Source organism: Panthera tigris, chromosome E2, assembly GCF_018350195.1.
Source record: "Panthera tigris isolate Pti1 chromosome E2, P.tigris_Pti1_mat1.1, whole genome shotgun sequence".
Taxonomy (NCBI): Eukaryota; Metazoa; Chordata; class Mammalia; order Carnivora; family Felidae; genus Panthera; species Panthera tigris.
In genome coordinates, this window is record NC_056674.1 from 18,873,795 (window position 1) to 18,898,593 (window position 24,799).

At 41.2% G+C, this 24,799-nt stretch overlaps 1 protein-coding gene across 2 annotated transcripts; it reads right to left on the reverse strand.

Annotated features, from left to right (window-relative positions):
• Positions 1-212: 212 nt before the first annotated feature.
• Positions 213-22,932, reverse strand: PDCD2L (programmed cell death 2 like). Of its 2 annotated transcripts, XM_042968116.1 has the most exons (8): positions 22,588-22,932; positions 22,320-22,486; positions 22,136-22,196; positions 20,569-20,942; positions 19,499-19,609; positions 10,616-10,764; positions 7,112-7,185; positions 306-389 (listed from the first exon to the last, which is right to left on the reverse strand). In XM_042968116.1, exons 1-7 carry the CDS (start codon positions 22,693-22,695, stop codon positions 7,115-7,117), a joined length of 1,041 nt encoding a protein of 346 aa, XP_042824050.1. In that variant the 5' UTR covers positions 22,696-22,932; the 3' UTR covers positions 306-389; positions 7,112-7,114. The 2 variants fall into 2 exon arrangements, with proteins under 2 accessions (XP_042824049.1, XP_042824050.1); XM_042968115.1 differs by lacking the exon at positions 7,112-7,185 and having other exon boundaries at positions 213-389; positions 22,588-22,929.
• Between the last annotated feature and the right edge of the window lie 1,867 nt (positions 22,933-24,799).

Sequence of the window (24,799 nt, forward strand, 5' to 3'; positions counted from 1 at the left end):
AACACTCGCCCTCTGGGCTGGAGGGGAGCCACATTCTGTGTGTAAAATGCCCAGACAAGCCACTGACCCTGGAAGGGTAGACCAGCCCACAGCCAAGAGGTTCTAAGTCTCGCTTCTGCCCCAGTACAGGTGCCATAAAGCAAAAAGGACGGCACTTAAAACACAAAGAGTTAATAGTTTGTGAGTCAAAATGAAGTAAAAATACACAAATCTGGACATTAAAATTTGTTTTAATTTATATAAAGAAAAGGAAATTCTCTACTTAAATAACGGTTCATCTGGGTCTTCTTGTATAATACAAAGTTCTTCCATGGGAGTCTGACAATTTTCAGGCCAGCAACTCTTCTCACATGTATAAATTAGAATTGTTCCAAATTCCACAGAAAGACCTGAAAAATATAACATATTCCAGCAAAGAGACAGTGTCAGGAGATACACTCAATATTTGAAGGTTTGATTAGTAGACGGAGCCCAGACTCTGGAGCAAGACTACGTGGGTTCAAATCCCAGCTCTACCACTGAGCAAGTGATTTCACCTCTCCATAATAATGACTGTATTTATCATGAGAAGATTGTTTTGAGGAGGATTATATAAACTAATACACGTAAGATACTTAGAACAGAGCCTGACACGTCTTAAGTGATCACCATAAAACAAAGAGGTTAAGTAACTAGAAGATAACTGAAGGAGAAGGATGATGCAATATCAGCACACGTGGTGTTGCTACAGGAGTGAGTTTACCCAATAAGCCGAAAAAATAATTAGGAAAAGCAAAAGCAGCGCTCACTAGCTTTCATTCACAACACACTCATCCTCTTTCACAAAGCAAGTGACTGCTGATGACAAAAAGCAGATTTATCAGGAAAATATACTTTAAAGTCTTTAGTACAACTGTCTAGGATATTGGACACTGAAAACCATTTAAAAATATGTCATGTGGCGTCTGGCTGGCTCAGTCGTGTGAGTTTATTTTTCTTAAAAAAATTTTTTTTAACGTTTTTATTTTATTTTTGAGAAAGAGACAGAGTGTGAGCGGGGGAGGGGCAGATAGGGAGACAGAGGACCCAAAGCAGGCTCTGAGCCTTCAGCAGAGAGCCTGATGTGGGGCTAGAACCCATGAACTGCAAGATCATTACTTGAGCCAAAGTTGGACGCTTAGCTGACTGAGCCACCCAGGTGCCCCTCTTTTTTTTTTTTTTTTTAATTTTTTTTTAGTTTATTTATTTTGAGAGAAAGAGAGCTCATGAGTAGGGGAGGGGCAGAGAGAGAGGGAGAGGGAATTCCAAACAGGCTCCACACCATCAGCACAGAGCCCAACCTGGGGTTCAAACTCATATCTTGAGATCGTGACTGGAGCCAAGATCAAGAGCCAGATGCTTAACCAACTGAGCCACCCAGGCTCCCCTCAGTTGTGTGACTCTTGATCTCAGGTTTATGAGTTTGTGCATGTTGGATGTAGAGATTACTAAAAACAAACAAACAAACACACACACAAACAAAAAAACATTTAAAATAAACAAACAAACAAACAAATAAAAATATATTATATTAATAGAACACACTACCTCCAAGAAAGGATTCAGGCCAAAAAAAAAAAAAAATTCCAAAGAGTTTACAAAACTTTATCAATGGACAATGCCATGAAGAATAACATCAAGAAAATACAACTGAAAAGAACTCCCACTGATGGCAGAACAGGATAACAGGAGTCAAGAGGAGTTGGGCAATTGGTTTGGAGGAGCAAAAGAAAAACACTTTGAAAGGAAAATGCAGGCAGGGATGATGGAAAGAAAAGCATCAAAGACTGAACTAACAAGGCCAAAATAAAGCTGACTAAGAAGAAATGACCTGGTGAATGTGAGATAATTTCCAACCAGAATGTGCAACATGCAGTCTGCAGAAGGCATGAGAAGGTTAGAGTCTGAGAACCAGTAGCCACCAGGGCAGGAAAGAAGGAGGAGCAGGGAATCAGAGGCAACAGAATACCAAATAGCAGAGTTATGTACAGGAGGCCTGAGCCCAGAGACCTGCCACAGTAGAAGGGCAACGGAGGGGTAGGAGAAAAAGGAAACAGATATGGGGGTCAAAACAGCCCCATTACGTATCTAATGAAAAACATCAGAAGCCACAAGGAACAGAAAAGAGGTGACACGTAATTACAGGTAGAAAGGAAAGGCTTGAGAGAATCTCAATGAATGCAAAGGGAAAGAAAAAGGATGTGAACACAGGAGAGGAGAAAGGTGACCAATGCAACTGGTCAACGCAAAGGCCCCACGCTAGGTGCAGAGATTAAAGAAATAAAAAAATCTAGGGGTGCCTGGGTGGCTCAGTCAATTGAGTGTCTGACTTTAGCTCAGGTCGTGATCTCATAGTCTGTGAGTTCGAGCTCCACGTTGGGCTCCCTGATGTCAGTGAAGAACCTGCTTCAGATCCTCTGTCCCCTCCTGTTTCTACCTCTCCTTTGCTCATGCTCGCTCTCTCTCAAAAAAAAATTAAATTTAATTAAAAAAAAAGGAAATTTAAAAATCTTTAAAAAATTACTAATATACTTGGGGGTGGAGCAGGGCACAAATGTCCTTGTTATAGTAAAGAGCCAAACACATACTATCTAAAACTGACAGATGGAATGAATGTAATTCTCTTAACTTCAGAAGGATCTTTTAGAAACTAGGTGAAAGAACCCATTGCCTACAGTGAAAGAACCCAACTGCGCCACATACACTTACTTTTTCTTATGTTAAATTTGCATACATTTATTCCAGTATTTTTAATTAGTATGTACCGAACTTTCCTATCTTTAAATTTTTTCTAGCCATCCAACTATCTAAACTTTCTACCTACATTTATGTCAAGGATGAGGACTAGAATGATGTTGATTAGTGTTAGTAATGGTGATTTCCAAGGTTCACCACACATTTACAGAAAACCTTCAACATAACATTCAGGGGTCAGAAAAACTGCAGGAGGGGTGCCTGGTTGGCTCAGTCAGTAGAGCGTGTGACTCTTGATCTTGGGGTTGTAGGTTTGAGTCCCACGTTGGATGCAGAGATTATTTATTTATTTATTTTTTTATTTTTTTATTTTTAAAAAAAATTTTTTTTTAACGTTTATTTATTTTTGAGACAGAGGGAGACAGAGTATGAACGGGGGAGAGGCAGAGAGAGAGGGAGACACAGAATCGGAAGCAGGCTCCAGGCTCTGAGCCATCAGCCCAGAGCCAGACGCGGGGCCTGAACTCACGGACCGCGAGATCGTGACCTGAGCTGAAGTCGGACGCTTAACCCACTGAGCCACGCAGGCGCCCCTGCAGAGATTATTTAAAAGTAAAATCTTAAAAAAAAAAAAATGGCAGGAAATAGTCAACAAGTAAAAACTTTAAAAACAGACCACTTCTTAAAGATATAAAAGAAGAACTCATAAAGCAAAAAAAAAAAAAAAAAGGTGGTATGGAAAAGTTTCAGAAAACAAAAAAGATCTTCTCAAAAATAAAAATAGGATGGCCAAACTAAATTCAAGAGAAGGGTTAGAAGATAAAGCTAACAAAGACGTAAAGATAAAACAGAAGCAGTCAGGCCCAACAGCCATACACCATATGTGCAAAGTTCCAGAACAGGCCAAATCCATATAGGAATGGAGGAGAGTGGCACCTTAGACAGGGAGGGGTATACTGCCCAGGAAGGAGGCCCAAGGGGCTTTCTGGGGCACTGCAAACACTCCCTATGTTAATCTGGGAGGTGATGACAAGAGTGTATTTATGCAAAAAGTCGTCAAACTGTAGGCTTAAGATTGGCACAATTCACTGTGTGCTTTCTTTTTAAAAAGGAAGTACATGGCAAAGATTTCCCGATTATGAAACCAAAAGCACAGGCAACAGAAGTAAAAACAGACACACTGGACTATATCAAAAACTTATGTGCATCAAAGGACACAACAGTGAAAAGGCAACCTACAAAATGAAAGAAAATATTTGCAAATCATACCAGATAAAGGGTTAATACCCAGAATATAAAAAGGACTCCTAGGGGCGCCTGGGTGGCTCAGTCGGTTAAGCATCCGACTTCAACTCAGGTCACGATCTCGCGGTCTGTGAGTTCGAGCCCGGCGTCGGGCTCTGGGCTGACGGCTCAGAGCCTGGAGCTGCTTCGGATTCTGTGTCTCCCTCTCTCTGACCCTCCCCCGTTCATGCTTTGTCTCTCTCTGTCTCAAAAATAAATAAGCGTTAAAAACATTAAAAAAAAAAAAAAAAAAAGGACTCCTACAATTCAACAATACAAAGTCAAATAATCTGACTACAAAATGAAGACTAAGACTTGAGTAGACATTTCTCCCAAAATGATATGTCAATGGCTAACAAGCCATTTATATGAAAGGATGCTCAACACCATTAACCATTAGGGGATATGCAGGGCATCTGGGTGGCTCAGTCAGTTAAGCGTCTCTCTCTCTTTTTTTTTTTATGTTTATTTATTCTTGAGAGAGAGAGGGAGACAGAGTGTGAGCAGGGGAGGAATGGGGGAAGGAGAGGGAGACACAGAATCTGAAGCACGCTCCAGGCTCTGAGCTGTCAGCACAGAGCCCAAGACCTGAGCTGAAGTGGGACTCTTTACTGACTGAGCCACCCAGGCGCCCCCAAGCATCTGACTCTTGATCTCAGTTCAGGTCATGATCCCACGGTTCATGGGATCGAGCCCCACATCTGGCTCTGCGCTGACAATGTGGAGCCTTCTTCCTTCTTGTTATTCTCTCTCTCCCTCTCTCTGCCACTCCCCTTCATGCATGCACTCTCTCTCAAAATAAATAAATAAACATTTTAAAAAATTCATTAGGGGAAATGCAAATGTAATCCCAATAAATACGTCACATCCATTTGGATGGATACTATAAAAACAAACAACACCCCTCCCCCCAAAAAAACCCCAGAAAACAAGTGTTGGTGAGGATGTGGAGAAAATGGAATTCTTGTGCACTGCTGATTGGCAATATAACATGGTGAAGCCACTATGGAAAATATTATAGTGGTTCCTCAAAGAATTAAAAATAGAATTACCATATGATCCAGCAATTCTGCATCTGGTATATATATCCAAAAGAACTGAAAGCAGGATCTCGAAAAGATATCTGTACACCCATGTTCATAGCAGCAATATTCACAATAGCCAAGTAGAAGCAACCCAAGTGTTCAACAAACGAACTGATGAACCACATGTGGAATATCCACATGACAGAATATTGTTTGCCTTTAAAAAGAAAGGACTTCTGACACATGGTACACCATGGATGAACCTCAAGGGCATTATGCTAAGTACAATAAGGCAATGTCAGAGGACAAATACTATGATTCCACTTATATGACGTATCTAAAGTAGTCAAATTCATAGAAACAGAATGGTGGTTGCCAGAGGTTGGGGAGAGGCAGAATTGGGGAGTTGTTAACGGTTACAGTTCCAGTTTTGCAGGAGGAAAAAGCTCTGGAGATTGGTTGCACAATATCGTGAATAAACTTAACTTTACTAAATTGCACATTTAGAATGGTTAAGATACTAAATTTTATGTTATATATTTTTTACCGCAACTAAAAAGATGAATAAAGTACAAAGTTGAAGAAAACTCTTGGGAAGCAAAATAAAAATCAGACAACAAAAGAGAACAGAATCTAAATAGGAAAACAAACATTTCACTAACAGAAGCTCCTGTAAAGGCACAACAAGAAAAATAGAATATCTTCAAGGAAATTGAAGGACATGAGTTTCTGAACTGAAAACACCTACCAGCTACTCAGCACAATATACACAATTTCAGAATAACAAGGATAAAGTAAGGATTCTAAAAGTGACCTGGGGCACCTGGGTGGCTCAGTCAGTTAAGTGTCCAACCTCAGCTCAGGTCGTAATCTCATGGTTCGTGAGTTCAAGCCATGCATCGGGCTCTGCACTGTAAGTGCTTGGGATTCATTCATTCTTTCTCTCTCTCTCTCCCCAATCCCTCCCACCCACCCCCCCACACACACTTGGGCCTGCTCTCTCTCTCCTCTGTCTCAAAATAAATGAATAAACTTAAAAAAAAAAAAAAGTGACCTGAAATAAGAGGACTAAAGGCCAGCATGGGACTGTTTTCCATAAGTAGGCTGCTAAAAGAATGAGGTAATATCATGGCACCTCATATTGGGTGTAGAGAGTACTTAAAAATAAAATAAAAGAAAGGTAATTAAATCTTTAAAATTCTGAAAAAAATTACTAATGGCTTAGAATTCCATACCTGACTTTATTATGTGCATAAAGATAGAATAAATGTATCTTAAGACCGATGGGGTACTTTAAATACCTATTTCCCACAATCCCTCTTCAGGAAACTACTGGAGAAAATGCTGTATCAAAACTGAAAGGATAAACCGAGAAAGAGGCAGATCAGAGTTCCAGGAAAACAGGGGACCCACTTGGAAGAAGGGCAAAGCGATACCAAAATAAAGGCAGAAGGTGACCCAGAATGACAGCAACACTAGAGATGCGGAAGGCCTAGAGTTCAGACTAGCTCAGGAGAACAAGGCACATGGGACAGGTCTTCAGGGAAATAAACATGGAGCCGGGTTGTCTGGAGTTGGACTTGTGAGGAAAATAATACTGAGAACCTCCAGGAGGGTATGACAAGAACTGGCCATAAGAATGAAACAGGTATTGGGGCGTCTGGCTGGTTTAGTCCGTTAAGCCTCCAACTTCGGCTCACGTGATGATCTTGTGGTTCATGAATTCAGGACCCACGTTGGGCTCTGTGCTGGCACCTTGGAGACTGGAGCCTGCTTCGAATTCTTTGTCTCCCTGTCTCTCTGCCCTCCCCTGTTTACTCTGTCTCTCTCTCAAAAATAAATAAACATTAAAAACAATGTTTTTAAGACTGAAACAGGTATTATTAAGTCCAAGAACATGTGATCACAATACACTGCTTGGCTAACTACAAACAGACCAACTACAAAATTACAAACATTGACCAGGAGTATGGGAGAAAGCAATAGGGTGAGGAAGAATGGGAGGGGGCTGTAAGAGATCCCAGATCCCCCATGCCAATTCAGAAATTCAATTGATGATGTCTAAAAGAGGTAAATGTAAAAAGTAGTACCTTTTATTTAGAAGTACAAAAATAAATTCTAGAAGAACAGCCCGGAGTGCTGCCAGTGTCTCCCTTGAGTGCAACTAGATGGCAGAGGGGGTGAGAATGGGGTGTAGTGGTTTGTTAGAAGCCTTTCAGGATTATGCAACTTTAGACATTGTGAACATTGTGAAATTTCATTCAATAAATAGGGAAGACACTGGTGTTTCATAACAGTATTAATTGTCAGCAACATAAAAATCTATCTTCAGTATTTGTGTACTATATGTGTTCAAAGCACACTGCCTATTTAGCAGACAAAAGACTACAACAAATATACATAATTTCTTTTCTTGTGTCAAATGAGTTTTTTAAAAGTTCATATCTTTTTTTTTTTTTTGAAGTAAACTCTACCCCCAATGTGGGCCTCAAATTCACAACCCTGAGATCAACAGCTCCATGCTCTACTGACAAGCCAGCTAGGCTCCCTTAAAAAGTTCATACCCTTTATTTAAAAAAATTTTTTTTTAAGTTTATTTCTTTTGAGAGAGAACGAGTGCATGCATGCATGTATGCAAGCAGGAGAGAGGCAGAGAGAGACGGAGAGAATTAGCAGGTTCCGCACTGTCACCACAGAGCCCTACGTGGAGCTCGATCTCACAAACTGTGAGATCATAACGTGACAAAATCAAGAGTCAGACGCTCAATGGACTGAGCCTCCCAGGCACTCCAAGGTCATATCCTTTGATAAAAAGATGTGACTTCTAAGATTCAATACTGAAGAAATACTTAAAATTACAGAAATGCCTTTACAGAAAGGGCATTAATTAAATGATTATTTATAGTAAAGAAAAAGAAAGAAACAGTTGAAATGTACAATAACTTCGGAAATCGCTAGGTAAAATGGAACTTCCACTGGGTAATATATTCAATGACACTGGGAAATTCTGCGAAGAAGGAACAGAAGTATGAGAACAATTTTGTTTTAATCTCTTAATGTGTACAGAAACAAGAAGAGAAAAAATATGTATCGCCAGCAATTATCTCCAGGTAACTGGATTTCTGAAGTGAGTATTATACTTACAGTTTAAAAAATAAATTAATACAAGCAAAAGAGAAACATCAACAAAATGAAGACAACCTACAGAATAGGAAAAAATATGGGCAAATCATATATTTGATAAAGGGTTAATATCCAAAATATATGGAGAACTGATACATTTTTTCCTAAACAACGAATACTCATTTATTTAAGTTGGCTTAATTACTTCCATTAAACCTAATTGTTATTATTATTGCTTTGCAATAATTGTTTTTTCCATTGTCTTTACAAGAATCTCCAAAGCTATTTTTAAATTTTTTTTAATGTTATTTATAAAAAAAAAAAAATTTTTAACATTTCCTCATTTTTCTGAGAGACAGCACAAGCGGGGGTGGGGCAGAGAGAGAGAGAGGGACACACAGAATCTTAGGCAGGCTCCAGGCCCTGAGCTGTCACCACAGAGTCCGACACTGGGCTCGAACTCCCGACCGGTGAGATCATGACCTGAACTGAAGCTGGAGCTTGCTTAACTGATTGAGCCACTCAGGCACCCCAATGTTTATTCATTTTTGAGAGAGACACAGAGTGTGAGTGGGGGAGGGGCAGAGAGAGGGAGACATGGAATCTGAAGCAGACTCCAGGCTCCAAGCTGTCAGCACAGTGCTCAACACGGAGCTCTAACTCTCATACTTCGAGATCATGACCTGAGCCAAAGTCGGACGCTTAACAGACTGAGCCACCCAGGGTGCCCCATCACCAAAGGTATTATGAGCTTGTACAGCTGCTCAAATGGTGTTTTTCTTCATAGAAATATAATTCACATGCCGTAAAATTTACCATTTTAAAGTGTACAATTCAGTGTTTTTTAGTTTCTTCACAGAGTTATAGAAACATGTTCACAACCTACTTCCAGAACATTTTCATCTCTCCAAAAGGACACCCATGCCCATACCCATTAGCAATCACTCCTCATTCTTTCTTGGCGCCCCTCACCCAGCCCCTGGAAACCATGAATCTACTTTCTGTTTCAATGGGTTTACCTATTTTGGGCATTTCATATGAACAGAATCATACAATTTGTAGCCTTTTGTGACAGGCTTCTTTTCACTTAGCATGATGTTTTCAAGGTATAATCATGTGTAGCCATGTATAATGTAGTACTTCATTTCTTCTTCTGATAGAATAATATTCTATGAAGGTATATTTTGTCTATGTATTAATTAGTTAATGGGACATCTGAGTTATTTCTACTTTTCGGCTATTATATGAATAATGCTTATATGAGCATTCACATACAGGTTTTGTGTAGACATAGGTTTTCAATTCTCTTAGGTATATACCTAGGAGTGGAATTGCTAGGTCACACAATGGCATTTTTAACAACATTACCAAAACTTTTTCATCATTTTATACCAGATGCTGCCAAAGATGCCAAGACAGAAACACTCTCTTACATGGCTGACAGCAACATAAACTGGTACAGACCTATTAAGTAGCAATTTGTTAACATGACATAGATAACGCTTATACACGGTTATTAAAAAGAATGCATAAAATTGGAATAGACAAGAACTTTATCAGTCTGATAAAAAGCATTTACAAAAACCCTCCAGTTAACAGGTAACTACTTACTGATTAAAAAATGACTGCTTTACTTCTATGATCACAAATATTACAAAAAGGGGTGCCTGGGTGGCTCAGTCAGTTAAGCATTGGACTCTTGATTTCAGTTCAGGTCATGATCTCATCATCATGGGGCTGAGCCCTGCATTGGGGTCCTCGCTGGGCATGGAGCCTGCTTAAGATTCTCCTTCTCCCTCTGCGCTTCCTTTGCACGCATGTAGCTCTCCCTATCTCAAAACAAATAAACAAACGTTTAAAAAAAAAAAAAAGGAGGGGTGACTGGGTGGGTCAGTCAGTTAAGTGTCTGACTCTTGGTTTTGGTTCAGGTCATGATCTCAGGTTTCATGAATTCAAGCCCCACATAGGGCCCTCCACTGACAGCATAGAGCCTGCTTAGAATTCTCTCTCTCTGTCCCTCCTGTGCGCGCGCTCAATCTCTCTCTCAAGATAAATAAATAAACTTAAAAAAATAATAATACAATGCTATGAAAATAATTTTTTTTATTGTAAACTCTATACCCAACGTGGGGCTTAAACTCACAACCCCAAGATCAAGAGTCCAATGCTCTACCAACTTAGCCAGCCAGATGGCCCCACTATGAAAATCATTTTAAGGATATAATATGGCTTGGCCTCTGACTCTTGATTTCGGTTGGCTCAGATCATGATCTCACAGTTTGTGAGACCAAGCCCCACATTGGGCTGTGTGCTGAAAGCATGGAGTCTGCTTGGGATTCTCCCTCTCCCTCTTTATCTGTCCCTCCCCCACTTGCGCACTGTCTCTCTCTCAAAATAAATACACATTAAAATAAAATAATTCCAAGTTAGTGCAATAAACCCACAAGCTCAAATTAATAAAGGGCTATTACCTAAATTAGTGCTTCTGAGCATGCTGACCAGTGCTGGCATAAGCTGAAACTCAAATATCCTTCGGACTCCACAGTAGCTGCAGGCTGGGGGCTCAGTGATTTCTGATGTAGGGCAGGTCAAAAAAAGTGGTTCGCCACTCCAAGAGTACCTAGGGCAAGGGAACAAAGAACCCTGAATGAGGACCACATACAAGTCACATTCCAGTATTGAAGGCCATACTCTGCAAACTTTGTTTCCTTCTTGAAGAGTACCAGGAGCAAAACCAGACAGCAAAGAAAATCCAAAGGCCTCAAAACAGTAGCAAGTCTGTAAAGCACAGCAAGATACCTGAAGTCTTATCAATGCTTGATTCAAAGTCTAGGCAAAGGCACTAAAACCAATGTGGAACTGAATCTAACTAAAATTGCAACACAGTCCAGACTCCACTCCAAGGCAGATTAAAGGGATTTAGACCTCCACTACCAGCCTTACAGAAGAAGGGGCATGCCCTGCTAAGGAGCAGATATTTACTTCAGTATCTGATCTTCTTCAACATACAATGCCCGCTAAACCATAAAAAGAAAAGATACTAAATTTGTAAAGCAGCAGAAAAATTTAACCCATAAAGAAAGTCAATACAAGAATACCCACAGGGGCGCCTGGGTGGGTTAGTCGGTTAAGCGTCCGACTTTGGTTCAGGTCATGATCTCACAGTTTGTGAGTTCGAGCCCCGCATCAGGCTCTGTGCTGACAGTTCAGAACCTGGAGACTGCTTTGGGTTGTGTGTCTCCTGCTCCCTCTGCCCTTCCCCCCCTCCCCCCACTCATGCTGTCTCTCTCTAAAATAAATAAACATTAAAAAAAAGAATACCCACAGATGAGATGATGGAACTGTCCGAAAAAGACTTTAAAATATCAATACGAGGAGTGGGATAAAACAAATAATAAAATATCAATCATAAACATGTAAAAGAATCTAGTAGAAAAGGCAGACACGCATAAACAGATAAGGAAATTAGCACAGAAATAAAAACTAAAGAGACTGAAAGAGCAATACTAGAAGTGAAAAATGCTGTATCAGAATAAAGAACTTCATTCAATAAAAGTTTACAGCAGGCAGGAAACAACAAAAAAAATCTGTGAATGTGAGGAAAACAGAAACATCCAAAATGAAACAAAAAGTAAAAAAAATAAATAAATAAAAATGAAACAGGGCCTTTAAAAACAATGGAACAATTTTAAATTGTCTAAACATACAAGTAACTGGAGTCCTTAGAAAAAGCAAATAGGAAAGAAGAAATATTTGCAGAGATAACGGCCAAAATTTTTTCCAAAATTCATGAAAAGACATCAACACAAAAATCCAAAAAGCTCAGTAAATCCCAAGCAAGATAAATTAAAACACATAGTCACTGAAGTACAGAATAGTTTTAATTATATAAATACAACAAAAAGAAGAACAACAATTAAGAATTACAGCTAATTTCTGGGGCTCCTGGGTGGCTCGGTTGGTTGAGCGTCCGACTTCGGCTTAGGTCATGATCTCAAAGTCTGAGTTCGAGCCCTGCGTCGGGCTCTGTGCTGACAGCTCAGAGCCTGGAGCCTGCTTCGGATTCTGTGTCTCCCTCTCTCTCTCTGCCCCTTCCCTGCTCATGCTCTCTCTCTGTCTCTTACAAATGAATACATGTTAAAAAAATAAAAAATAAATAAAAAAAGAATTACAGCTAATTTCTAATAGAAATGCTAAAGGCAACAAGACAGTGGAACAAAATCTTTCCAGTGTTGAATGGAAAACAACTAAAATACATCCAATAAAAATGTCTATTAAAAGAAATATTAATAAATACATTCTTAGACAAAACCTGAGTGGCTGTTTCCAACAAACATGAACTTAAAAAAAAAAAATTAAAAGTCCTTCAGGCATAGGGGTAATACCAGATGGAAGCCCAGCAGGAAGGAATGTAGAGCACCAAAAGGGTAAATGGGAAGATAAACATAAAAGACTTTCTGATCATTAATTTTAATATTAAAGATTTTTTTTCCAAATAATCTTTACACCCAACGTGGGGCTCGAACTCACAACCCTGAGATCAAGAGTCACATGCTCCAATGACTAAGCCAGCCCAATTGTTATTTTTAATTTTATTATGTAATATATAATCTACGTACATTATATAACATATATATGTTATAAACTATCCACATAAACTATCGATTATTTCAAGCAAAAATAAAAATGTATTACGGGATATAAAGCATATATAGAAGTGAATACATGAAAACAAGATCACAAAGGGCAGGGAAAGCTAAATGGGAATCTGTGATATGGTTCATAAAATAGCAAACTACTGGGTGAAGGTAGACTGCAGTAAGTCAGAAATGCACATTATAATCACTATAGCAAACACTTTTCATGGCAACAGAAAGGGCATAAAATCATAAACTAAAAATACTCAATTCACTGAAGAGAAGGTTAAACAAAAGGGGAAAGAGGGACAAAAAATAAAGAGGAGAAAGGGGCATCTGGGTGGCTCAGTCGGTTAAGCGTCCGACTTCGGCTCAGGTCATGATCTCACAGTTTGTGAGTTCGAGCCCCGCGTCAGGCTCTGTGCTGACAGCTTGGAGCCTGGAGCCTGCTTCCAATTCTGTGTCTCCATCCCTCTCTCTGCCTCTCCCCAGCTCATGCTCGCACTCTGTCAAAAATAAATAAACTTAAAAAAATAAAATAAAATAAAGAGGAAAAAGCCAATACCAGAATGATAAAATTAACCCACTACTACCGATGATTACATTAAATGGACTTAAGACTCTGTAAAAGGCAAACAGTCTGGATAAAATAAAGGCAAGATCCATACATAAGCTGATTAAGAAGCATACTTTAGGTACCACCTCACACTGTCAGAATGGCAATTATCCAAAAGACCAGAAATAACAAGAGTTGGCCAGGGATGTAGAGAAAAGGGAACCCTCCTGCACCGTTGGTGGGAATGTAAACTGGTGCATACACTGTGGAAAACAGTATGGAGTTTGCCAAAGAATTAAAAACAGAACTACCATATGATCCAGCCATCCCGTTTCTGGGTATTTATTTGAAGGAGACAAAAAACACTAACTCAAAAAGATATTTACCCTCATGTTCACTCCAGCATTACTTATAATACCCAAGACATGTAAGTAACCGAAGTGTCCATTGACAGATAAATGGACAAAGAAATTGTGGTGTGTATGTATATATGTGTGTGTGTGTGTGTGTGTGTGTGTATACACACACACACACACACACACACACACACACACACACATACATATGTATGTGTGTATATACACATACAACTCACAAAAGAATACTCAGCCATAAAGGAGAATGAAATCTTGCCATTTGCAGCAACATGGATCGGTCTCGAGGACATAATGCTAAATGAAATAAGTCAGAGAATGAAATACTGAATGATATCGCTTATATGCAGGCCCTAAAAAACAACAAAAAAACAAACCAAACTCATACAGAGAAGAAACTGGTGGTTTCCAGAGACAAGGGATCAGGAGTGAGAGAAACAGGTGAACTGGTTTGTTTTCTAAGTTTATTTATATATTTTTAAATGTTTTTAAATATTTATTTTTGAGAAACAGCGCATGAGCGGGAGAAGAACAGAGACACACACACACACACACACACACAAAATCCGAAGTAGGTTCCAGGCTCTGAGTTGTCAGCACAGAGTCTGACATGGCACTCGAACCCAGGAACTTTGAGCCAAAGTAAGATATTTAATTGACTGAGCCTCCTAGGCCCCCCATATAGTTACATTTTAACATTCCTCTCTCCCTAACTAAAAAGACAAAAATGATCCATAATAGAAACTGGTGTTGCAACAACTGTATATAAAAAAGAACCTTGACCCTCATACATTATATATAAAAATTAACTCAAAATGGATCACAAACCTAAAAGTAAGAACTAAAACTGAAAACAACTATAAAAAAACACAGGAGGGGCGCCTGGGTGGCTCAGTCGGTTAAGCGGCCGACTTCGGCTCAGGTCATGATCTCGCAGTCCGTGAGTTCAAGCCCCGCGTTGGGCCCTGTGCTGACAGCTCAGCGGAGCCTGGAGCTTGCTTCGGATTCTGTGTCTCCCTCTCTCTCTGTCCCTCCCCCACTCATGCTCTGTCTCTCTCACTCTCAAAAATGAATAAATGTTAAAAAAAAAAAAATTAAAAAAAACACACACAGGAAATGGGCACCTGGGTGGCTCAGCTGGTTGAGCATCCAACTCTTGGTTTTGGTTCAGGTCATAATCTCACAGCTTCATGGGTTCGGCCCCACATTGGGCTCTGGGTTGGCAGTGCGGAGTCTGCTTGAGATTCTCTCTCTCCCCCTCTCTTTCTGCCCCTCCCCCACTTGTGTTGTCTCGGTCTCTCTCAAAATGAATAAATAAACTTAAGAAAAAAAGGGTGGGGGTGTGTGCCTGGGTGGCTCAGTCGGTTAAGCATCCGATTTTGGCTCAGGTCATAATCTCACAGTTTGTGAGTTTGAACCCCACATCGGGCTCTGTGCTGACAGCTCAGAGTCTGGAGCCTACTTTGGATTCTGTGTCTCCTGCTCTGCTTCTCCCCTGCTCACGTGCTGTCTCTCTCTCTCTCAAGAATAAACATTAAAAAAAAAAAAAAAGAACTTAAAAAAAAAGAAAACACAGGAAATCAAACATAACAAATCTTGTTACCTTTGGTTAGGCAGAATCTTCTTAGGAAATAAAAATATGAACCACCAAAACAATAAAACTGTTAAGTTGGACTTGATCAAAATTTAAAACTTCTCTTCAAAAGACCCTATTAGTAAGTGAAAGACTGAAGCACCTGGGTGGTTCAGTTGGTTAAGCATCCAACTTCGGCTCAGGTCATGATGTCACGGTTTGTGGTTTGAGCCCCGCACTGGGCTCTGTGCCGACAGTTCAGAGCCTAGCGCCTGGAGCCTGCTTAGGATTCCGTGTCTCCCTCTCTCTCTGTTCCTCCCTCACTCATGCTCTGTCTCTATCTCTCAAAAACAAATAAATGTTAAAAAAAAAAATTAAATAAAAAATGAAAGGCAAGCCAAAGATTATCAAGATATAAATCATACTGACAAGGACACATTCTGTACTCCAAGAAAAATCAAGACCCTTGGACTCCAGATACGAGCCTCACAAACCCCCTTCTCCAGAATGGCATCAACATTCATCCAACTTCACAATCGGGAACCTCAAAACCACTTTTGTTGCCTCCCAATTTTTTCCTCTCACACCCAGAGGTCACTAAGACCTGTCACTATAGAAATATCTCTCAAATTTATCTCCTCCTTCTCATATCCTCTGTTTTGATCCAAACTCTTTTACCACCTCTCACCTGGATTCTTCTCTCATCTCAGAGTGATCATCACTCTGCTGGCAACTACTGGCTACAGGATAAAGTACAAATTCTTTAGTAAGACACGGAGTGAAAATATACAATCTGAGCATCTAATCCGTGGCAGTGCTAGGTACCAAGCATGAGGAGCACCCAATCTGGCAAGAAACACAACAGGGGTGTGTGCCCTGAGGATGTCAAGGTATGGGACTATAGGAGCAAAAGGGAACGGATGGTCTTTAAGTCAAGCTTCTCTCAATTGACACCGTCGTGTCCAGCTCACTGAATTGCCACTGCCCCAGTGCTATGCATCTGGGCTGTGACTCATAGCATACTGGACCTATAATCCCTCCAGCAGGGTTTAGGGCTCAAGTCTGTCCCTCTTGCACAATGCCTTTCCAAGGCAGAAGCCTCTCATCTCTCCTCTGTGTTTCCTGCATACTTGTTCACAGCTCTGTTGGGCACACATGATAGCATATAGTGTTGTCACCTCCGTGACCAGCACCAAGGACAGTGATTACGGTCCTCCTCCACCTCAGCACACAGTAACTCAGCCCTTCAAGTAGGAGGGATCACTGTGGGCCGTGAGTCTCACTGGTAAGAGATCCCTCCCAGGGGCTGGTCTCCAAGCTGGGAGTCACTGCCACTGTTGAGGTGTCATACCATCAAAAATATTTGTTTGATCTGAAAATTCTGTTGAAGGTATAATTTGGGCACGTTTTCATGAGGGCACATATGCTATGAGATATCTAGCTGTCATACCTAATTAAGAAAAAGAAGATAAATTGGATTTTCATCAATAAAATGAGGATGCAAGAATTAAGAGCAAAGTCTGACTTTGTGCTAAGTAGTAAAAACTATAATCACACAATACATATCAAGAACATTTACATTTCAAACCTTTGATCCTGAATTTCACTTCTAGAACTAGACTTTCGGGAAATGACATTCTAAGATTTTTGAAGGGGGTGTGTAACAGCACTAAAACTGTGCAAAAGTGAGGGGCGCCTGGGTGGCTCAGTCAGTTAAGTGTCTGACTCTTGGTTTCGGCTCAGGTCATGATTTCACGGTTCATGGGTTTGAGCAGGTTTGAGCCCCTCTTGGGCTCTGAGCTACAGCGTCAAGCCTACTTGGGATTCTCTGTCTCCTCTCTCTGCCCCTCTTGTGCACATGTGCACACGCGCTCTCTCTCTCATAAACAAACATTAAAAAAAAAAAACAAACCTGTGCAAAATTGAAACAAATTAGATGGGAACAATTAGACATCCAAAGATATATCCGGAGGCAATGTCAAAATCAAACAAACCAAGAAAATTAATCATAATAAAGGCCTAATCTCCCTAATACATAAAGAGTTCCTAAATATCAAATGGACCAAGAACTTATGGAAAAATGGACAAAAGATATGGATAGGAATGATTCAAAAACAGAGAAAGATGCTCGTAATAAGAAACAAGCAAAATGAATTATACCTCGATGTGCGTTTTCACTTGAATTGGCAGAAATACAAAAGCATGAAGCTCACATTATAGGTGAGGCTATGGGAAAACAGGCACTTACAGGTTGCCAGTAGGAATTGAAGTCCTAGGAGGGTCACTCTGGTACTATTAATCAAAATTACAACTCTGTACAGCCTTTTGCTTAACTATGCCACTTCAGGGAACGTAACCCCAGATATACCTGCATATGTGCAAAATGACATTAGGTGCAAACCTATTCACTAGTATAATGTATAAGAGCAAAAGTCTGGAAACAACATTAAATGTCCATAAATCAGGAAAACAGACAAGTGACTACACTACTATAAAGTCTATTAAAAAAAACAATCAAAGCTCTGTGGGGCACCTGGCTGGCTCAGTTTGCGGAACATGCAACTCTTGATCTTGGGGTTGTGAGTTCAAGCCCTATATTGGATACAGAGATTACTTAAAAATAAAATCTTCAAAATAACAAAAAATCAAGTTCTCAATGTACTAAAAGGATATTCCTAGATTCTGTGTACTTAAAAAAAAAATTATACTGTATGATCCAAATTATGTGTGCTTTTTAAAAGTTTATTTGAGAGAGAGAGAAGAGAGAGAGGGAGAAAGGGAGAGAGAGAACGAGTGGGCGAGTGGCATAGGGGCAGGGGAGGGAGAGAGAATTCCAAGCAGGCTTGAATTCACAAACCAGGAGTGAGAGCATGACTTGAGCCAAGATCAAGAGTTGGATGCTGCGGGTGCCTGGGTAGCTCAGTTGGTTGAGCATCCGAAATCAGCTCAGGTCATGATCTCACAGTTTGTGAGTTCAAGCCCCACATCAGGCTTGTTGTCAGCACAGAGCCCGCTTCAGATCTTCTATTGCCACCCCCCCCCCCCACTCCTCCGTCTCTCCTCTGCTCGTGCTCTCACTCTCACTCTCAAAAGTAAAACACTAAAAAAAAAGAAAAAAAAAGAGCTGGACACTTATCTGACTAAAGCATCCAAGCACTCCTGTGCTTATTTGTTTAATTTTTAAGTAATCTCTATACCCAACATGGGGCTTGGGCCTATAACCCCGAGATCAAGAGTCACATGCTCTTCTGACTGAGGCAGCCAGGTGCCCCCTGAATATGTTTTTAAAAACATACAATTCCAGGCTACCTGGGTGGCTCAGTCGGCTAAGTGTCTGACTCTTGATTTCCACTCAGGTCATGATCTCATGGTTCATGAGATCAAGTTCCCACGTCAAGCTCTGCACTGACAGTACACAGCCTGCTTGGGATTCTCTCTCTCTCCCTCTTTTTCTCACTGTCTCTCTGCCCCTCCCTGTGCACACGCACACTTACTCTATCTCTCAAAATAAATAAATAAATTTTTAAAAAATAAATAAAATTAAAACACATAATTCCTACCTACGTGCATGCATCCCAAATGCATAAAAATATAAGTGAACATAATATATTAAAATCTTAGTCTCTTGGGGCATCTGGGTGGTGCAGTTGGTTAAGCATCTAACTCTTGATCTCGGCTCAGGTCATGATCCTCACAGTTTGTGAGTTCAAGCCCAGCATTGGGCTCTGCAATGATGTTGCAGAGACTGCTTGGGATTATGTCTCTACTTCTCTCTAACCCTCCCCAGCTTGTGCTATTTCTCAAAATAAACTTAAAAAAATAAATAAAATAGAATAAATGAAAAAATCTTAGGGGCGCCTGGGTGGCGCAGTCGGTTAAGCGTCCGACTTCAGCCAGGTCACGATCTCGCGGTCCGTGAGTTCGAGCCCCGCGTCAGGCTCTGGGCTGATGGCTCGGAGCCTGGAGCCTGTTTCCGATTCTGTGTCTCCCTCTCTCTCTGCCCCTCCCCCGTTCATGCTCTGTCTCTCTCTGTCCCAAAAATAAATTAAAAACGCTGAAAAAAAAAAAAAAAATTAAAAAAAAAAAAATCTTAGCCTCTTGGTTTGGGGAATATTACAGATTCTGGTTTTCTCATGATATTTCCCAGTATTTTCCAAACTAACATGTATTACTCTTATAATCAAGAAAAACAATAAAAGAAAATGAGCCTTTACCTCAAAATCTGCTCCTGACAAGCAGCAATTCTCTTCATGAATTTGTAAAATATCTTATCTCCACTTTTAATTGTGGTCTTCTCATATTTTTCATCACCATCACCAGGAAGACTAAGAAAAGCAGAAAATGCTTTTGAGCGTCTATATCCAGATAATTACAATATTTAGAAGAGTAAACAAGTTAATGCACACAACCTAAAAAATAATAAATTTAATACCTTATAATATCTAACATAATCCCCTGCTCTGCTCCCTAGTTATTTTTTCCCAAGCTCTGCTCCCTAGTCATTTTCAACTCTGGGATGATTATCTGCAATTTTAAAAGTCCTATGCCCACTGACTCTCTCCATTTCTTTGTCCATTATAGATTATTTTCAGACACCAACGGGTCTGCAAGCACTCCAACATTATTCCGAAAAGCTTACAAAGGAAACAGCTCTGGTAAAAAACAAACAAACAAATGAACAAACAAACAAACACAGGTTATCTTTCCAAATATCCTATTATAATAGCAAAAATGACCATGCTTCTTTCTTTAGGGGGCTTTGGTTTATAAAGCCTTTCAAGATCTCCTCTCTCATATGACTCCTAAAACCCTCTGGTGAGACAGACAACAGAGATACCAACACGACTCTCATTTTACTGATGAGCTGAGGCTCTGGCAGGGTCTCTGAAGTCCTAGGCCAGTTCCTGAGCCACAGCCAAGAGTTAAAAAACAAATGGCATTTTTCTAAGTTACCTGTCTGAGCTATACATTTAAAAACAGAAAAAAAAAAAAAGAGACAGTAAACACATGCTCTTCTGGCGAAGCTGGCAACCCTAACTTCTTTGTTCCTTTTCTTGAGGGTACTTATGAACAGAGCAAAGTGTTTTCAAGCTAACTCAGGGTTGGCTGGTAAGATCCCCCGTCGGTCTTCCTTTCTCATCAAGAGGAGTGAAGCAGAAAGGTGCTACACACACAAGTTCTGCCTGAAAAAGTTTCCCCAACTACCAGAATAAAACCAAAGGGCACCTACTGTGGCAGCTTCCCGGTCAAGTCACCTGTCACCCTCAGCAGCACACATTCTCACCTTTGGGAAAGCAACTGTTCCATATCCATTCCTTCTTTCTGTTGATAATCCCTCAGAAGGCTATGAGCGTGGTCTAGACTGACAAAGTCCCTGTAGTCATCCTCATCTACAACACACATGTAGTAGGGCAGGAACTGGGGCGCCAGGGAAGGCAGGGCCATCTCTTCCCCGGGAGAAACAGGAGGAGCAGCGCCCAGGACAGTATCCTGCAGGTGGAGATCTCGGAGCTGAGCAGTACAGTCTGTGTCTTTGGCGCTGTGGGGATCATTTCCAAAATCCAAGGTACGCTGTGGTGGTGGCACCTCCTCACTGTCACTTCCCCAGTCATCTGCACCTTCACACCAATCCTCAGCTGCAAGGCCGTTTTCCTGTTTCTGGAAAAATATCCAGTGAATCAAGTCCAGTGAATCAAGATCACTTGGGTGATCTCACCTATTCCCTTGGCTTGAGCTACAAATCCCTTCACCTTCCTGAGGGAGCCTTCGCACCAGTATCTTCCTCTCTTGCACACTCTGATTCAACTTTCTGGACCCCATTCACCCAAAGCATGTTGGAGGTGACAAAAAATTGTCTTCCCTTTTCAGGGGCAGTGTGACAGATGTAGTACGGTGGTTTTTTCAACCACCTATTCCAAACTCTTTCAGTTGTGCTTCATGTACTGCAGAAGTTGGCAGGAAAGAACTACATTTCCCAGACTCCTTAGCGGTTAGAGTTCCAGATATAATCAGGGCTCCCTTAATCAGGTCCACTAGGGAGACACAAACTTGAAACAGAATGAAGTAGAGAGAGAGGCCATGAAGCAAAAGTCTGTAGATAGATATAAAGCAAGGATCTGGAGGCAAAAGATCTGACAAGGGCAGCTTCCAGTTCACCAGACCACATCTCAGCTTTCTGACTGTGGATGCAGAAGGTGGTCTAGCAGCTCCTGAACAAGCCCATTCTCAGATGTGGTTCTGAAGGTCATTCCTGGAGTCGCCCCCTCCAGCCTATCCAATGTTAGTAAAAACCTAGTTCTTTCAACTTTAACAGTTCAGTGCTTTTTTATTACCTGCAACTGAACCCTGACAAATACAGGCAGACACCAGATCTTCATCTTTTCATTCCTGATATTGCTGGTACCATGCCTGGCACATGTTAAGAACTCAGTGTATATATAAGGTGACATCCAGGCAAAGGGAAGCTGAATTTTTGTTCTGCAGCTACCAACTTGCCCTACTTTTTGATTTCAATAAATTCAGATTTCTTATTAAATGTTTTTTATACACATGTACACACATGACACTAAGCATATGTACTATAAAACACACACATACGTGTTACATATAACCGCGTACACATCCATACTTTTTTCCAAACAGAAACATCAGGGAATTATGTGCCTCAAGGCCTTCAGTGTATATTAAAAGAAACAACAAAAATCTTAAGATAGCATTTCATGGTTCAGAAAAGTGCAAAAACCACTCCAACATACTTCAAAGGCCACTGCTTAAAGTTTGTCTTAAACGACATTCTGGAAAATACCCTCAAATTACAGCAAATCATAATACGCTGGTCACAACCGGTTTACCTGTGCGTCCTGCGCCTCTTTCTCTCGAGTCTGCAGGCACTGGGAGCGGAACACCTTCCAGCTTCAGGGTAAAAATAAATGGCAGTGAGGGTGCAACGCAGAGCACCAGCCAGCGGTTGTCGCTATCCCGTGTGGCTGGTGCGGGCCCCAGCTCCCACCCACCCTGCTGAACTTCCCCGCCTACCTGCGCGCTCCGCCCATGCTGCACCTGGGGCGGGGACAAGCGAATACGTACAGTAGCCGATGAAACGGGGAGCCTTCCAAGGGGCAGTATACCTGTACGACCAGGGCAAGAGGCTGCCTGCAACGTTCACACACTGGCCTCGGCGCTGCTACGGAGGGCAAGGCGTCCTGAGGACAGGTAAGGCGCTCAGACCCGGGCTCTGCCCAGGGACCTCACCCCGTAGCCCTCACCAGCACCCGCCGACCCCAGCTCCGGGGCCCCACCTCACCGGAAGGCCGCCCAGCTTGCTAGCGGTCCAGGCGCCCAACCCCGTGGGGCGGCCACGCACTGCAGTGTCTCGAAGCCCGAGCAGCACTGGCTTCCGGACGGCCGCCATGACGACGAGGCGCCCACGTGGAAAGGCGAACTACGGCAGCCGAGCCGGTGCTCCTCTCCGCGCATGCGTCTCGCTACAACCGCGAGACGGCCCCGCCCCCTTGAGATCCTTCAGTGGATGACAGGCGACTGCTGCTGTTGTGGGCTAAGAATCCAGGAGCCTCAGATATTCTGTGCCTCCGAATGCACTGAGGTAGGAAGTACTCACGATCTGCTTTAAAATAGTCTTGCCAAACAATTTTACCTGAAGTGGAATTATAGAATTATCGTTAAGATACACACAAAAAGTCTTTAATTTTTACAGGTACATCAAAATGCTTATAGAGGAAATTATGGAGCAGTCCATGAGTTGATAAATGTTTACATTTGGTGTCAGGCACATAGAGATCTATTATACTATTTTTATATGTTTGGAATTTTCTGTAATCGTTTTTTCAAATGCCCGTGGTACAACAACCTAGGTAATTTCAAAAACATCATGCTAAGTGAAAGAAGCCAGACACAAAAGGCCACATTCTGGAAAAGGTGAACTTCGAGGAAAGAAATCAGATCAACTGTTACCAGGGTTTGGGTTCACGGGGTAGGGATTGACCAGAAAGGGGTACCAGGAACCTTCTGAGCTGATGAAAATGCTGTATATTGGGGCACTGGGTGTGTCAGTCGGTTAAGTGTCTGACTTTGGCTCAGGTCATGATCTCACGGGTTCGTGAGTTCGAGTCCTTCATTGGGCTCCACATTGACAGTGCAGAGCCTGCTTGGGATTCTGCCCCTCTCCCACTTGCACATGCTCTCTCTCTAAATAAATAAATAAAACTTAGAAAAAGAAAAAGAAAACACTGTGTATCTCAACTCTGGTGGTTGCATCACTATGTATTTGTCAAAACTGCACTCCAAAAGGTGAATTTTACTGTATGTAAACTATACCTCAATAAACCTGACCTTTTAAAAACACATGTTGCAAAAGCACTATTCAGTCTTCATACAGTAGCGTGAAAAGGAAGTGTAGATGGGGCACCTGGGTGGCTCATTCAGTTAAGTGTTTGACTCTTGGTTTAGGCTCGGGGTGAGATTGAGCTCTGCATTGGGCTCTGCACTGACAGTGTGGGGCCTGCTCTGGATTCTCTCTCTCTCTCTCTCTCTCTCTCAAAATAAATAAACAAAGAAGAAAAGAAAGTGTAGGTTTTCAATGATTGACACCTTCAAAGCAGTATATAATTGCCTCATGTTTGCTTCCAGCCCCATCACAGGAGACCTGGAGACAAAACCAGCTTGTTACTGGTTCATCACTGCCAATCTGATAGCTTTTAAAAGGCATTGTGAAGTCTGACCTTGGTGTCCACTTCTCGTCTAGCCAAATAGGCTGGATGACTTGGCAGATACTTGTTATTTTAGCTAGGTTTCTCAAGACATATATTTTAATTATTGAAAAAAGAACCTACAAAATTGGTATTCTTGCTAACACAGCAAGAGATCTTCCAACAGTTACTGAGCTTTCTCCAATATCAGTCATCTGTTTCTGTAACACTACCTACTACAATCTCTTGATCAAAGTGTGATCGCAGCATGAAAGCTACTTAAGATGAATCTTCAAGATGTTAATCGCTGCCACATTCTGGAATTCCAGAGGCAACTTAACACCAAATTTGACAGAAACATTTTTGTGGGGTCCTTGGAACGGTACAACAAAAAGGTGCTTGCATGTGTGAGATTTGAAGGATTCCACTTAATTAATGATTTTATAGTTTGGACTTCCCTGTCAGATTCACACACTTCTTTGTTATGATACAGGTTTTTTTGTGAATGTATGTATGTATGTAATCTCTACCCCCAACGTGGGGCTCGCACTGATAACCCCAAGATCAAGATCACATGCTCTGCTGACAGACAGCAAGGCGGGGCCCCCAGTTTGTATTTACTTGAGCAAGTACAAAATGAAAATGTTGAAAGCTGCTTGAATCTCACACTGAAGAGCTGTTTATGGTGGGTAATTTTATGCATCAACTTAATTGGGCTAAGAGATGCCCAGATAGCTGGTGAAACATTAATTCTGGGATTGTCTGTGAGGGTTAGAGAATAGCATTTCAATCAGTAGATGGAGTAAAGAA